Below are 14522 nucleotides of genomic sequence, written 5' to 3' on the forward strand. Positions count from 1 at the left end.
TATCACATTGATTGATTTGCATATATTGAAGAATCCTCGCATTCCTGGGATAAACCCCACTTGATCATGGTGTATGATCCTTTTAATATGCTGTTGGATTCTAATTGCTAGTTTTTAGTTGAAGAGTTTTGCGTCTATGTTCATCACTGATACTGGCCTGTAGTTTTCTATTTTTGTGGCATCTTTGTCTGGTTTTGGCATCAGGGTGATGGTGGCCTCATAGAATGGGTTTGGGAGTGTTCCTCCCTCTGCTATATTTTGGAAGAGTTTCAGAAGGATAGGTGTTAGCTCTTCTCTAAATGTTGGATAGAATTTCCCTGTGAAGCCATCTGGTCCTCGGCTTTTGTTTGTTGGAAGATTTTTAATCACAGTTTCAATTTCAGTGCTTGTGATTGATCTGTTTATATTTTCTATTTCTTCCTGGTTCAGTCTCAGAAGGTTGTGCTTTTCTAAGAATTTGTCCATTTCTTCCAGGTTGTCCATTTTATTGGCATATAGTTGCTTGTAGTAATCTCTCATGAGCGTTTGTATTTCTGCAGTGTCAGTTGTTACTTCTCCTTTTTCATTTCTCATTCTGTTGATTTGAGTCTTCTTTTTTTTTCTTGGTGAGTCTGGCTAATGGTCTATCAATTTTGTTTTTCTTCTCATAGAACCAGCTTTTAGCATTATTGATCTTTGCTATCATTTCCTTCCTTTCTTTTTCATTTATTTCTGATCTTTATGATTTCTTCTGCTAAGTTTGGGGTTTTTTTGTTCTTCTGTGTCTAATTGCTTGAGATGTAAATTTCGGTTGTTTATTTGCAATGTTTCTTGTTTCTTGAGGTATGATTGTATTGCTATAAACTTCCCTCTTAGAACTGCTTTTCCTGCATCCCATAGGTTTTGGGTCATCGTGTTTTCACTGTCATTTGTTTCTAGGTATTTTTTGCTTTCCTCTTTGATTTCTTCAGTGATCTCTTGGTTATTTAGTAGTGTATTGTTTAGCCTCCATGTGTTTGTATTTTTTACAGTTTTTTTCCTGTAATTGATATCTAGTCTCATAGCATTGTAGTCAGAAAAGATACTTGGTATAATTTCAGTTTTCTTAAATATACCGAGGCTTGTTTTGTGGCCTAGCGTGTGAACCCTCCTGTGGAATGTTCCATGTGCACTTGAAAAGAATGTGTGGCTACACAGCTCAGGAGAAAATGGAGAAAAAGAAAGAAAGAAAAATAAATATATAAAATAAAATTAGGTAAATAAAGTTATTTAAATATTAAAAAATCATTTAAATAAAAAAATGTAAAAGTAATTAAAAAAAACAGAAGAGAGCAACTAAACCAATAAGCAAATACAGCAATGATAAGAAGCGCTAAAAGCCTGATGGCACAGTGGTTGAGAGTCTGCCTGCCAATGCTGGGGACATGGGTTGGTGCCCTGGTCTGGGAGGATCCCACATGCCGCGGAGCGGCTGGGCCCGTGAGCCATGGCCGCTGGTCCTGTGCTCCGCGACGGGAGAGGCCACAACAGTGAGAGGCCCGCGTATCACAAAAACAAGCAAACAAAAACGAAACAAAACAAAAGAAACTATACTAAGATTAATATAAAAATCGAAGGTAGTCAGTCACATACAGCAAATCCCAAGTCTACAGTTGCTCCCAAAGTCCACCGCAGCAATTTTGGCATGATTCGTTGTCTCTGCAGGTATTCCACAGGTGCAGGGAACATCAAGTTGATTGTGGAGATTTAATCCACTGCTCCTGAGGCTGCAAAGAGAAATTTCCCTTTGTCTTCTTTGTTTGTACATCTCCTGGGGCTCAGCTTTGGATTTGGCCCTGCCTCTGCATGTAGATCGCCCTCTGGCATCTGTTCTTCGCCCAGAAAGGAGGGGGTTTAAGGTGCAGCTTATTAGGGGACTCTGGCTCACTCAGGTTGGGGGAAGGGAGGGGTACGGAATGCAGGGTGAGCCTGCGGCCACAGAGGCCAGCGTGACGTTGCAACAACCTGAGGTCTGCCATGTGTTTTCCCGGGGAATTTGTCCCTGGATCACGGGACCCTGGCAGGGGTGGGCTGCACAGGCTCCCGGGAGGGGAGGTGTGGAGCGGGACCTGTGCTTGCACACAGGCTTCTTGGTGGCTGCAGTAGCAGCCTTAGCGTCTCATGCCCGTCTCTGGTGTCTGCGCTGATAGCTGCGGCTCGTGCCTGTCTCTGGAGCTCATTTAGGAGGTGCTCTGAATCCCCACTCTTCACGCACCCCAAAACAATGGTCTCTTGCCTCTTAGGCATGTCCAGACTTTTTCCTGGACTCCCTCCTGGCTAGCTATGGCACACTAGCCCTCTTCAGGCTGTGTTCACCCAGCCAACCCCAGTCCTCTCCCTGGGCTCTGATCTCCAAAGCCTGAGCCTCACCTCCCAGCCCCCAGCTGGTGAGCAGACAGGCCTCTCAGGCTGGTGAATGCTGGTTGGCACCGATCCTCTCTGCGGGAATCTCTCTGCTTTGCCCTCTGCACCCCTGTTGTTGCGCTCTCCTCCGTGGCTCCGAAGTTTCCCCCCGCCACCGCCCGTCTCCGCCAGTGAAGGGGCTTCCTAGCGTGTGGAAACTTTTCCTCCTTCACAGCTCCCTCCCAGAGGTGCAGGTCCCATCCCTATTATTATTTTTATTTGTTTTGTTTTGCGGTACGTACGCGGGCCTCTCACTGTTGTGGCCTCTCCCGTTGCGGAGCACAGGCTCCAGACGTGCAGTCTCAGCGGCCATGGCTCACGGGCCTAGCCGCTCCGCAGCATGTGGGATCCTCCTGGACCGGGGCACGAACCCGTGTCCCCTGCATCGGCAGGTGGACTCTCAACCACTGCGTCACCAGGGAAGCCCCCATCCCTATTCTTTTGTGTCTGTTTATTCTTTTTTCTTTTGCCCTACCCAGGTAAGTGGGGAGTTTCTTGCCTTTTGGGAGGTCTGAGGTCTTCTGCCAGCGTTCAGTAGGTGTTCTGTAGGAGTTGTTCCCCATGCAGATGTATTTTTGATGTATTTGTTGGGAGGAAATTGATCTCCACGTCTTACTCCTCTGCCATCTTGAAGGTCCTCCTCGTATTAACTTTAATTCTGCAGTAATAAGTGTTACACTCAGTGAAAGTTAGCATGTTTTTACAGTGTTAATGAAAACATGAATACCATTCTCTTGTATGCTACTATGGAATTGCTATTTTATAGGCCAAAAAGTGCTGGGATATTGGCTGTTTTACATGGTTCAACCAGTATTATCATTAGCTGAGAGCTGCTACTGGAATATTTTTGTGGGGTGGTATGTGTTTAGGAAGTTGTTTGCTTCCTCGTTAGATTGTCAACAGGCCCAGTTGATGCTCTGATGGAAATATTTGACAGAAATATTATCTCATGCAAGGAAGCCTGTGGCACTGCTTTAGTCTCCAGAATACCAAGAAAGGACACAAATGTGAAGAAGATGGTTTTGGTTTCTGGGGACTTTTTCTCAGTGGTACAAAGGATGCTATGGGCTGCCTTTGTATGTAAGTTTGCAATGAGGCCCTGTAATGCTACTTCTTGGCTGAACTTAATTTAATATGTATAATGGCCCGAGAAGCAGCCCCAGTGATTAGGACTACAATATGCCACTGACATTAGAAGAGAAGCTTCTTATGCAAAAGGTGTCTATAAATAACATTTAAGACAAATATGTTTGGCTAATAAAGATTTTCTGAAAAGCACCTAGGAAATGGATAAACAAATGTGACGACTCATTGATTCAAATATGCCGATCGAGGTTGCCTAGGATCTCCCAGTGCTGTATTTGAATTCTGAGCCTGTAAGAGTAAGGGCCATCTTGAAATACTCTCTGGTTTTATTAGCAGCGCTTTTCAGAGCAGTTCACATCATCTGGCATTAAGTAATCATGATGTTGCTGCATAGCCAGAAGGTTAAGGCAAAGATGCATAAGGATCCTGCAGCCTTTAGCAACGGTCCTCAGACATTGCTGCATATTATTGATGGTTGATGATGATTTTTTGTGGTGTAACAATAAATAGCAATGATACCTACATAACATCTTCCCCCAAAGTCATTTGCCAATAAGAGCATCATTATTTTGCTTTCCTTATTATGCATTCTTCAAGTCAAGATAGTCTTGTTTATATGGTTGAAATGGTCAGATGCAGTGTTGTGAATGTGTGATTTGACTTCTTTCCTAAAGGCTAGCCTCCACTCAGGATGAAATTAGTTCTTCCACAAGGAAACAGTGACCAAAAAAGATACAAAATTGTGTCTTATAGAAATTTGGCAAGAGAATACTTGTTCCTCTTTGAGGAACTGTATAATTATACAGATATCAGTATAATTATAATTGGATTTAGCTACTATATCAAGTTATTTGAAATAAGGTCCTTTTTCAGAGGAGAAGAAATGAGATCAGTCTTAAATATCCAGTTAAAAGAAGTTGTCATTGAACCAGTTACACATACATCTTTGATGTAGCCCAGTTAGATGCCAGTGCCTTGTACCTGCAGTTTAGAATTCTTATATCACTTAAAATTTTCAAATTATTAATGTGACCCTACTTTTAGGATTATGGGTATGATAGCATATTTTAATGAAATCTTGGTTATGATGTTAACGAGGAGGAATTCATGGAAGGCATTCAGAACAGTCTGTATTGTTCTGGTGAACATGAACATCTGAGCATCTGAGCAAAGGGAAAAAAAAACATGAAATCAGAACTTGTATTTTAAGATCCACAATATAACCTACACTGAAAATAATATATTCTTCAGGCCTAACCCCGGGGTTACTTACTTTATAATATCTTTTCCTTCAATGAAAAAATAGCTAGTCAAGTACTTTATAACACATGCTAAAGTTGTTCCTAGGCATTGGACACACAGGAACATTTTCATGATTGTCATTGATTGCCTTGAGTTCCAAGGGTATACTAGTCTCTCACAATTACAAATAAGTGTGTCTTACTGTTGTTCGGTGTTAAAGCTCGATATAGTTCCAAAACACCAGAAGACATTGAGACAGAAACTTCTTACAATTCAAGAATACACAACTTCACATTAGAACTCAGTGAACTTTGATTCTAAAGGCATCATTGTCATGAAAACCCAAGATTTTTTATAATTACTTTTATGAGTAATTTATCCTTTATCCTCTCTAGGACTATAAGCCTCTCAGAGCTCTATTTCTTAAGTTTAAGCTCCTATTCTTGACTAGAATCGTGTGTGCAATTGCCTTTCCTTAATGCACATTCTATGATTGTCAATTAACTGAAAAGCAAAAATTGAGTGTGAATCCAATCAAGGGTATTTTGTACTATTTCTATTGTATGTTAAATTTGGAAGTCCTCCCTTAATCAGTACTTCGGGATTAAATGCCTAGGATCCCACATTCTCTTTACCCTAACCTAAAAAATTCAACTTATTCATAAATTGTGAACATGACTCGATTGTCCACAAAAGTTACAGTTAGTGGAAAGGTGAATTTTTATTACAGGTGAAGTGATTGTTACTTTAATCACATAATATGGCACATACAGAAACAGTTCTCATGAAGACATTTTTTAAGTGCTCTGATGGCCTGAATTGACGTTGAAATTGTAGGGACTCTTAGATCTGTCAGTGTACTTGTCAAGGGCATCCAATTTCCTGTGGATGTTGACCAGGGGACCTCGTACAAAAATATAAAATAGGGCTTCCCTGGTGATGCAGTGGTTAAGAATCCGCTTGCCAATGCATGGGACACAGGTTCGAGCCCTGGTCCGGGAAGATCCCACATGCCGCGGAGCAACTAAGCCCGTGTGCCACAACTACTGAGCCTGTGCTCTAGAGCCCATGAGCCACAACTACTGAGCCCACGTGTCTCAGCTACTGAAGCCTGTGTGCCTAGAGCCCGTGCTCCACAACAAGAGAAGCCACCGCAATGAGAAGCCCGCGCACCACAATGAAGAGTAGCCCCCGCTCTCCACAACTAGAGAAAAACCTGCACACAGCAACAAAGACCCAACACAGCCAAATAAATAAATAGATAGATAAATAAATAATCCTCTTTAAAAATATAAATTTACAAGAATCTTCCAGAGAAAGGACCTCACGGTAGACTCATTCTCATAGTGATTTGACATTTTCCTGGTTCCATCTCAAGCCTCTGTTGCAATAATCACAGCTCTGTGATAACTGTTTACAACCCACACATTGCCAGACATTACTGTCTCTAAGTCTACATTTGCTTCTTTCGGGTTTAAATAATCTGTGGAACTTATCCAAATGTCTGGATAATGCTGAACCTCATCACTGACAAGCAAAAGGATAGGCTAAAATGATGATGCTAGCTATGGAGGCTATTAGGTCAATTGTTGGAGGAATTAGCTTGCTTCTACTAAATAAAATAATTTTACTTAATTGGGTGGACTCTAAAGACATGCCTTATCTTTTCTCCTCTATACCACCCATGTTTTTACTTCTCTGTTGTTTTCCCATTGTCTAGCACCATAAAAAATTGATAAATATTTTTTTGAATAAATGAATGTGTTGAAGAAATGTCTATAAAAATATACTTTTTAATTAAAGTACAGTTGACCTACAGTATTATGTTATTTTCAGGTATACAATATAGTGATTCAACATTTAAATACCTGACAGAATAATCATCATGATAAACCTAGTAACCTTCTGTACCATACAAAATGATTACAGTGTTATTGACTATATTCCTTTTGCCATGTATCACATTCCTGTGACTTATTTATTTGATGAGGAAGTTTGTACTCTTAATCTCCTTTATTTATTTCACCCAGCTGCCTGCCCTTTCCCCTCTGACAACCACTAGTTTGTTCTCTGTATCTATGAGTTTATGTTTTGCTTTGTTTGTTTTGTTTTTTAGACTTCATATATAAGTGAAATCATATGGTTTTTGTCTTTTTCTGTCTGATGTATTTCACTTAACATAATACCCTTTAGGTCCATTCATGTTACAAATGGCAAGATTTCATCCTTTTTGATGGCTGAGCAATATTCCATTATATATGTATCCATCTATTGGTGGATCCTTAGGTTGCTTCCATGTCTTGGCTATTGTAAATAATGTAGCACTGAACATAGGGGTGCATATCTTTTGAATTAATGTTTTTCATGTTATTTGGATAAATACCAAGAAGGGGAGTTGCTGGATTGTATGGTAGTTCTGTTTTTAATTTTTTGAGGACTCGCCATACTGTTTTCCAGATTGGTTGCAGAAGCATATATTAGAATCTGTTTTCTTTTAAGCCTGGCATTTAAGAGATTTATAAAATTCTAAAACAATGCCTCTCTTCTCACTAAATCTTTGCCTTGGAAAACATAATTATTTTTCATAAAAGTATGTTAACTTATTTTACCATATAATGGGCTTATTGTAATTTTTACATGAATTAATCAAAACATTTTGAAAGTTAGAAATTCAACAATATAAATATCAATAGTTATAACTCACATTCCAATGCTCCTTGATGTCTACAATAATTTTTGAGACCGTAAAGTGGTTCTGAGATAAAAAAAATTTGAAAGTTGCTGGCTCAAAGAATGGGCAATATATACTTGTGTATACAACAGCAATAACCAGTTATAATATAGAATGGAAAAAAAGTAAAATATCTAAAAATAACCTTACAGTCCTATGTGGAGTATAACAAAAAATGGTCTATTTCAGAATATGAAAGGAGACTCAGTAAATGGAGATTCACACCATGTTCTTCGATGGGAAGTTTCACTATTATAATAGTGCTCATTTTTCTTAATTAATTTATAGATTTCACATATATCCAAACAACAGAAATATATTAAACCTGTGAAAATGAAAATTTCTATAAAATTTAACTACATGATTCCTAAGTTTATGCAAGAATAATAGGTTAGTAACTGCAAAAAAACATTTTTCAAAGAAGGATAATCAGGGAGACCTGCCTTATCTGATATTATATTTACAGTAGAGAGTCAGATAATCAGTTATCTCAAAACCAGCTTCATTGTGTGTTGTGCATATATGTGTATATATGCGTATTCGTGTGCATTTAATATATGATAAAGGAAACATTAGTGTTCAACTTCACTCACTAAAGGATACGTAAATGTAAACAATTCTTATCAGTTCAGTAAAGATAAGACATTAATACCAGAGGTAGTAGTATTGCTAAGTATTTGTAAATTGCTGGGGGCAACTATAAACTGTAACAACCTTCTTGGATAGCTACTTGCTACTATACATCAAGTGCTTTAAGATATTCGTAATCTTCAATGTGGCAAATTTATTTCTAGCAATCTCTCCCACAAAAATATTCAGAAATGAAAAAATATTTATATGCAAATGTGTTCATAGCAGCACTTATTATAATAAGACAAATTTTAGAACAGCATTTATGTCTACATATTGGGCAATGATTAAGTAAATATGGTAATGACAAGGAAAACCGCATATAGAATAAGATTAAATAAAAATAGAGAATACATTTCATATAGTTCATAAATCCAGTTATGTAAAATGTGTAGCAGAATGCCAGGAGTAGATACCTTAATACATTAACAGTGGTTGTCTCTGAATTCTGGAATGATGAAAAATTTTTATTATCCTCTTTGTGCCTTGCTGTATTTTCCTAAGTTTTTAAAATAATGAATATATATCATTGTTAAAGTAAATAAAAACATTACAATTCAATTAACTATTGAAGTTGCAATTTGTAGTTTAAGACGAGTCAGACGAGATTTTATATTGCATTTCAGCTCCGGATTACCTGTTCTTTTACATCTGACAGTAACTTCAGATAGTTACTGTCCTTAACTTACATGTCATTTACATGTCATTAACTTCAGATAGTGCCTCCATTTTCACAGTGTAGTTTTTGTCCATTTGCTAATAAACTATATAACTTTAAACAAGTCACTTTACCTTTCTTGGTCTTTCATTTCCTTGCCTGTCAAATGAAGGTCCTTCCAATTTTAAAATCTGGAAATTAAGTGATAAAGATTTAAAAACTGTATTTCCAACAGAAATGTCTTTTGCCACCATCGATATGTCTCTCTTTTACTACACAATTTCTCCTAACTTATTCTCTCCTATGTTTGTGTTTCTGGAGCTCCCTCTTCCCTCCCTAACATCTGATGATTGAGAAGGGATTATAATCTCATCTTGCTGTCTGTCTCCCAGTACTACTCAAGGCAGCATCCAGATTCTAGTGTTCCTATATGAATATTGTTGACTGTCATCTACAGGTCATTGATGATACTCATTGTCATAGAATTTTGAAAACTCTGTGGAGATTCTAAGAATCTCGATATAAATGAACCGACTCAAGCTTGATGATGAAGTGCTGTTGTCTGTTCCTTGTCATTTTAGCCTGTTTTGTTGGACCTTACTGATATTATACTCTCTACTGCTGTACACAACCCAGGCTTGGATACCTATGCTTACCATTCAAAATGACTAGCACTTTGGAAATACTCGTTTTTCTGATGAAGCTATTATATAGTATTTAAATTGTAGTTTGCAATCTGATATTTTAACTCTGTGGTGCTTACTAAAAATTATTGCTATATTTAGTGGTTAATTCAAATAAGTTGCTAAATATGGTACTGGATGATGATATGAATGCATATCATAACACAATATGATAAGCTTTATGCAGATTCATTCACTCGATATCAAATATAGTTTTCTTATAATTTAATGTATTGCATTCTTTAGTGTAAAGTTTTAACCTCTATTGTATACTTTAAATGGAAAAGCAAACCTCAGAATTGATGCTCTTTGTCTAACTGGTCGTCTGGGGTGGAATATATACTGTTTGATGCCTCCATGTGATTCATGTGTACTGATAAATTTCTTTTTAAACTTGCAGCAAATAGTGGCAGCAATAAATGCAGGGATTATACCTTTAGGAAACACCTCCAATCAAATCAGTCACTGGGATTTGGGAAGTTCCTTCTTCTTTGCTGGCACTGTTATTACAACCATAGGTAGGAGACAACTTATTTTGTTTTTTAATTTTGGTACAGCTTGTGAGCTAAAATTCACTTGTTTGAATTTTTTTTACAGTTGGTCAAAATGGTCTACTTAAGGTAGAAAACTAGATTTCAGTAAATTGATTTTGAAAAGAGAGTTTAAAGGTTTGAACAAAGGAATGATGGAAATGAGTTATTGTTTCAGAATACTGAGTTGTTTAAAATCCATATGAAACTCGAGAGCAGTTCATTTGAGTCATTTGACTAAAGGATAAGAACATCAGGAAATAGCTTGAAATGGTGATTTTTTGGGGGGGGACAAGTAGTTTAAAAATTTCCTGCATCTTTGATTCTTTAGTACAGAAAGAAACGATTTGAGTACAATTTTGACATTCTTTTCATGAAGTTCTTATTTGATATCACGTTCTTCAACTTGTAAAATTTAACTCTGCATTTGAACAGATTGTTCCTATTTTATATACTTGTCTATTATGATTATTTCAGGCCTTTTTCATGCATTATGTTTTTCTAATAACACAAATATATAAAAAATTAACACTGAAATACTAAGATTACAAAAAAATGAAAGTTTAAGCCCTTGACCTTTTATCTTTTAATCATGTTGTGTGTCATACTGCTAAAAAGGGTCACAGTGGAACACGGTCTCTTTTTTTGGGATTGACTGTGCATCCACTCAGCACCCACTAGGCAGCAGAATGGGTACAAGTAGATGACTTCTCTTCTGTTAGTTAGTCCTTCAGTGCCCAAGAGATATCCAGAGGATATAAATGCAGACCCCATAGTGAAAGCCATGCTTGCCATGCCGTGAGGATTGGGAGGAATTACAGCTGCTTGTTTCATGGAAGGAGGTGGGTTTAAAGCATAATTTTCAATAAAGAGAAGGAAATTGACTCATCACAATTATGAACAAAATATGTGTGCAAAGGGAATTCTCCCCTTCCACACATGCTTGGAATGAGATTTCCTCTCATGGGCTTGACCTCTGATTTGGGTGTGTGAATTACGATTCTAAAAGTTTTAATTTTATTCTTCGATGTCATTGATAGATTATGAAGTGTATACAGTTTTCAAATGAGTACCTTATATCAAAGTCCTAAATAAGTGAACATGGACAATTTATGGATGAACTCTTGCTTAGAATTTTCCTTTGAGAGGAATTTGTAGTGTCCTGTCATTATGTGAATCCACTGTAATGCCTCTTTGTGCTGGAACACTTGCCAGTGAAATAAATACCTTAGCATGTTGATTTTTGCCTTTGTTAAGAAGTCAAAGAGCTGTGTTTACTCTTACATCTCCATCAGCTAGGTCAAAAGTTGTGTGGCTGCGAAAATCTGGAAGAATGGCAACCTTGATATTTAACCATAATAACAGGTTAACTTTGGAGCTTAGACATCTTGGCCATTTCTACTATGGAAATAACTGTTTATTGTGTAAACTTCTTAGAGTCTGGAAGGAAAAAAAAGCTCACAGACTGAGTGAGAATGGTTTGTTTCTGCCCAATGAAAACTCAAATGTCCACGTTATAACTCATCATGACCACCACTAAATTATTCTCCAAGAGACTTAAGTCATTATACAGACTTAGTGTTGCATCCTATGTTTATAAACAGTCTCATTTTTTGAATCCCAAATTCAGTAAGTTTTGCAGACATATACTTCAACACATGAAAAAAATAAACCGTTATTACCAGCCTTACCCCCAAATTATAGCCATTAAGCACAGTAGCTGATTATTTAGGTTGTTTAGGTAGCAGCCTGACAGCCCAAATCTCTTACTGTTCTATCTCAGTCTTCGGTGGATTAAGTCATTCTAGGTCACCGACATTTACTCCATGGTCTTCTACTTCTAGGTCAAGGCCATCTCCTAGGACCTTGGACTAGATTATGGTCTAGGGCGAGGTACAAATTTTGGCCTCTTTCATAAGTCTCCATTTGAGAGATATCCAGTCATTATTTAATAAAATTCAAAGTGTAATTATTAATATTGCTAATGATAATAATTGTATGATCTTTGAAGTGGTTTATAGAAATCATAGAAATTGTAACCTCTAGCACTAAGCTACACTGTTGTTTAAAAAATAGAACTTGAGACAGTCTGGGAGAAAAAGTTGCAGTTGCTCTTGTAGGGTGCCTGATACAGGCAGTGCTTCATGGAGCTGCATTGGCTGAACTGTCCCAGATTTTTCTACTCAGTGTTAACAATTTGTCTAAGAAGCCAAAGTGACCCTTATTATTCATTAGAAATATGCCCAAGAGAAGTTCAGTTATACAAAGTAGAATATTAAAATTTAAGAACTAATTTTAGAGAATCTCTTCATATATCTACACACTGTTTTCAAAATCACACCCTTCCAAGCCCTTCACAAATTCCATTTCACAGTTGCACAGACTAACATCCATTCCTGACTATTCTTTTCTTATTCCTTGCTTCCAGTTCATCAGTGAGTCCTGTTGGCTCTGCCTTTAAAGTAGATCTATAATTTAACTACTGCTCACCATTCAAACTGCCACCATTTTGGTCCAAGCCAGCATCATCTCAGTGCCAGCATCCATGTAGAAAGAAACCTTCTGCTCAGAAATATTCTCTGGATGCCAGCTCATTCAGAGCAAACACCATACTCCACTGCTTATCGCACCTAATAAGATGCAAGTTCTGGGATTTTTATGTGTTTGAGTCTTTTCTGTATCCCCAGTGCCTGACACGTAGTGGGTGCTTAATAATTATTTTTGGAATTAAAAACAAATGGGGATTCTAAATGATATGAAGTGTACCTCGTTGGAAATTACATAACACTAAATTGATAACATTACACTAAATTCTTAGCTCTTTAAACAGGCTTCATTACTAACTCTTTTGTTTGTTCATTTACTTAAAAAATAATACAACATGATCAGTCTGCTACTATAAAGATAAAAGATAAATTACTTGAGCCTGGGTGGCACACAGACCAGTCAGGGAGGCCCGTGGGCAGACAGTCATTTACAATATAGTATGCCAGGTCCTATGGCTTAAGAGCATTCAGTGGGAATGTATAGGAGTGACATTGTACATAGATACTGGGGTAGGTGGGTGGGTAAAAAAGGAGCAAGGAATACTTCCCTTTCCTTGATAAATGTCCTATTTGAGATTGGAAAAAGAATTAGGAATTTCCCAGATGAATAAAGGTAGAATGGGAACATTCCAGGCATCAGGGGTTCATGTGGGAAAGATTAGGGGTAAGAGAGAATATGGTCTGTTTAGGAATTACAGGTCATCTAAAATTGTTGTTTGTAGTTGAAGGGATTCATCTTTAGAACCATGTAAATCATTAAGTCAATGTAGTAGCTCCTATTGGATCTATGCTACTTTTGCCACTGCTGGGAGAATAAAAGGAAATAAGAACACAGTCCTTGTTTGCAATCAAATTTGGGAGATAAAACTTACAATTAGGAAATAATGGGATAATAACAAAAATAGGTCTTGTATAATCAAATATTACATGGAACAGTGGTTTCAGTGCTATAAGAATTGAGAAAAAGGAAAGAACATGTGGGCTGGAATGGGGAGGAAAAGCTTAATTAGAGAAGTTGGATTTGAACTGTGCTTTGAAGAAAATGTTTTTGTTTAGACTGATGGAGGGGAAAAAGCCTCCCAGTCTGTGAGATAGCTAAGCTAAAACACCAAGGGAGAACGAGCCTGACTTATTTCAAGGATAGAAAAGTAAGTATTTGAGTAGACCAGAGGAATTGTTTAGAGGAGTAATGGGAAATATTATTGACTGATTCACATGGGAAGAATACAGTTGAATATAATTTGGTTTTTGAGAATTTTGGACCTGCTGTACTAAGAACATGGATTTTTTTGGAAAGCGAAGTGACAGGTTAAAAGTGACATTAGAAGATGCATCTGTCAGGAAAAGGATATGTGGAGACTGACGGTGAGGGAACAGTTAGGAGACCATTTCTGTGATCCACAGAAGGGGAGTGAGAGTATTGACTGGGAGGACTGGAGTTGATGTTGAAAGATGAGATTAGGACAAAAGGTTGAAATAATTAGATGCGGGAATCAACAGGCCTTGGTGACTAATACAACAAAGAGAGAGGCATCTAAATGTTGACTATTGAAATGAAATGAATATCTAGGCAGCAGGCTGGTAGTTCATAAGCAGTCCTAGTTGATCCTGTGAAGAAAAAGGAGTTTAAAAAAATGGCCAAGATGTTATACATGGTGTTATATTAGGAAGCTTCATTTTAGTCATTTTTCCACCTCAATTTTTATTTGTTGGTTTATTCTTTAATTCAGACAGACTAGAAAGACAAGGTGGACAGGCTCCCTCCGGAGCTCACATTGGGGTTGAGGAGACCCAACAATCAGTCAGTGCACTTGAAAACAAGACCATTATCAATGGCAGTAAATGTTCTACAAGAAGTTCATGTACGTGGTCAAGAGTAGGTAGTGGAGCCAGAGCAGGGAGTGGCAGGTGCTCTAAAGCAGACTGATTCAAGAGCTCTCAGAGCAGGTGACAGTTAAGCGGAAGGCTAAAGGATGAAAAGAAATCAGCCAGGGA

At 37.7% G+C, this 14522-nt stretch overlaps 1 protein-coding gene across 8 annotated transcripts in view; it reads left to right on the plus strand.

Moving 5' to 3' along the window:
• Positions 1-14522, plus strand: part of KCNK2 (potassium two pore domain channel subfamily K member 2) — a 159907-nt gene that overhangs the window by 36637 nt on the left and 108748 nt on the right. For all 8 annotated transcript variants that reach the window (XM_060295229.1, XM_070043801.1, XM_030873015.2 and 5 more), the window contains exon 3: positions 9852-9969. In XM_060295229.1, coding sequence (XP_060151212.1) covers positions 9852-9969 — 118 coding nt within the window. The remainder of the gene's footprint in view (positions 1-9851; positions 9970-14522) is intronic.

Source organism: Globicephala melas, chromosome 1 (assembly GCF_963455315.2).
Source record: "Globicephala melas chromosome 1, mGloMel1.2, whole genome shotgun sequence".
Classification (NCBI taxonomy): domain Eukaryota; kingdom Metazoa; phylum Chordata; class Mammalia; order Artiodactyla; family Delphinidae; genus Globicephala; species Globicephala melas.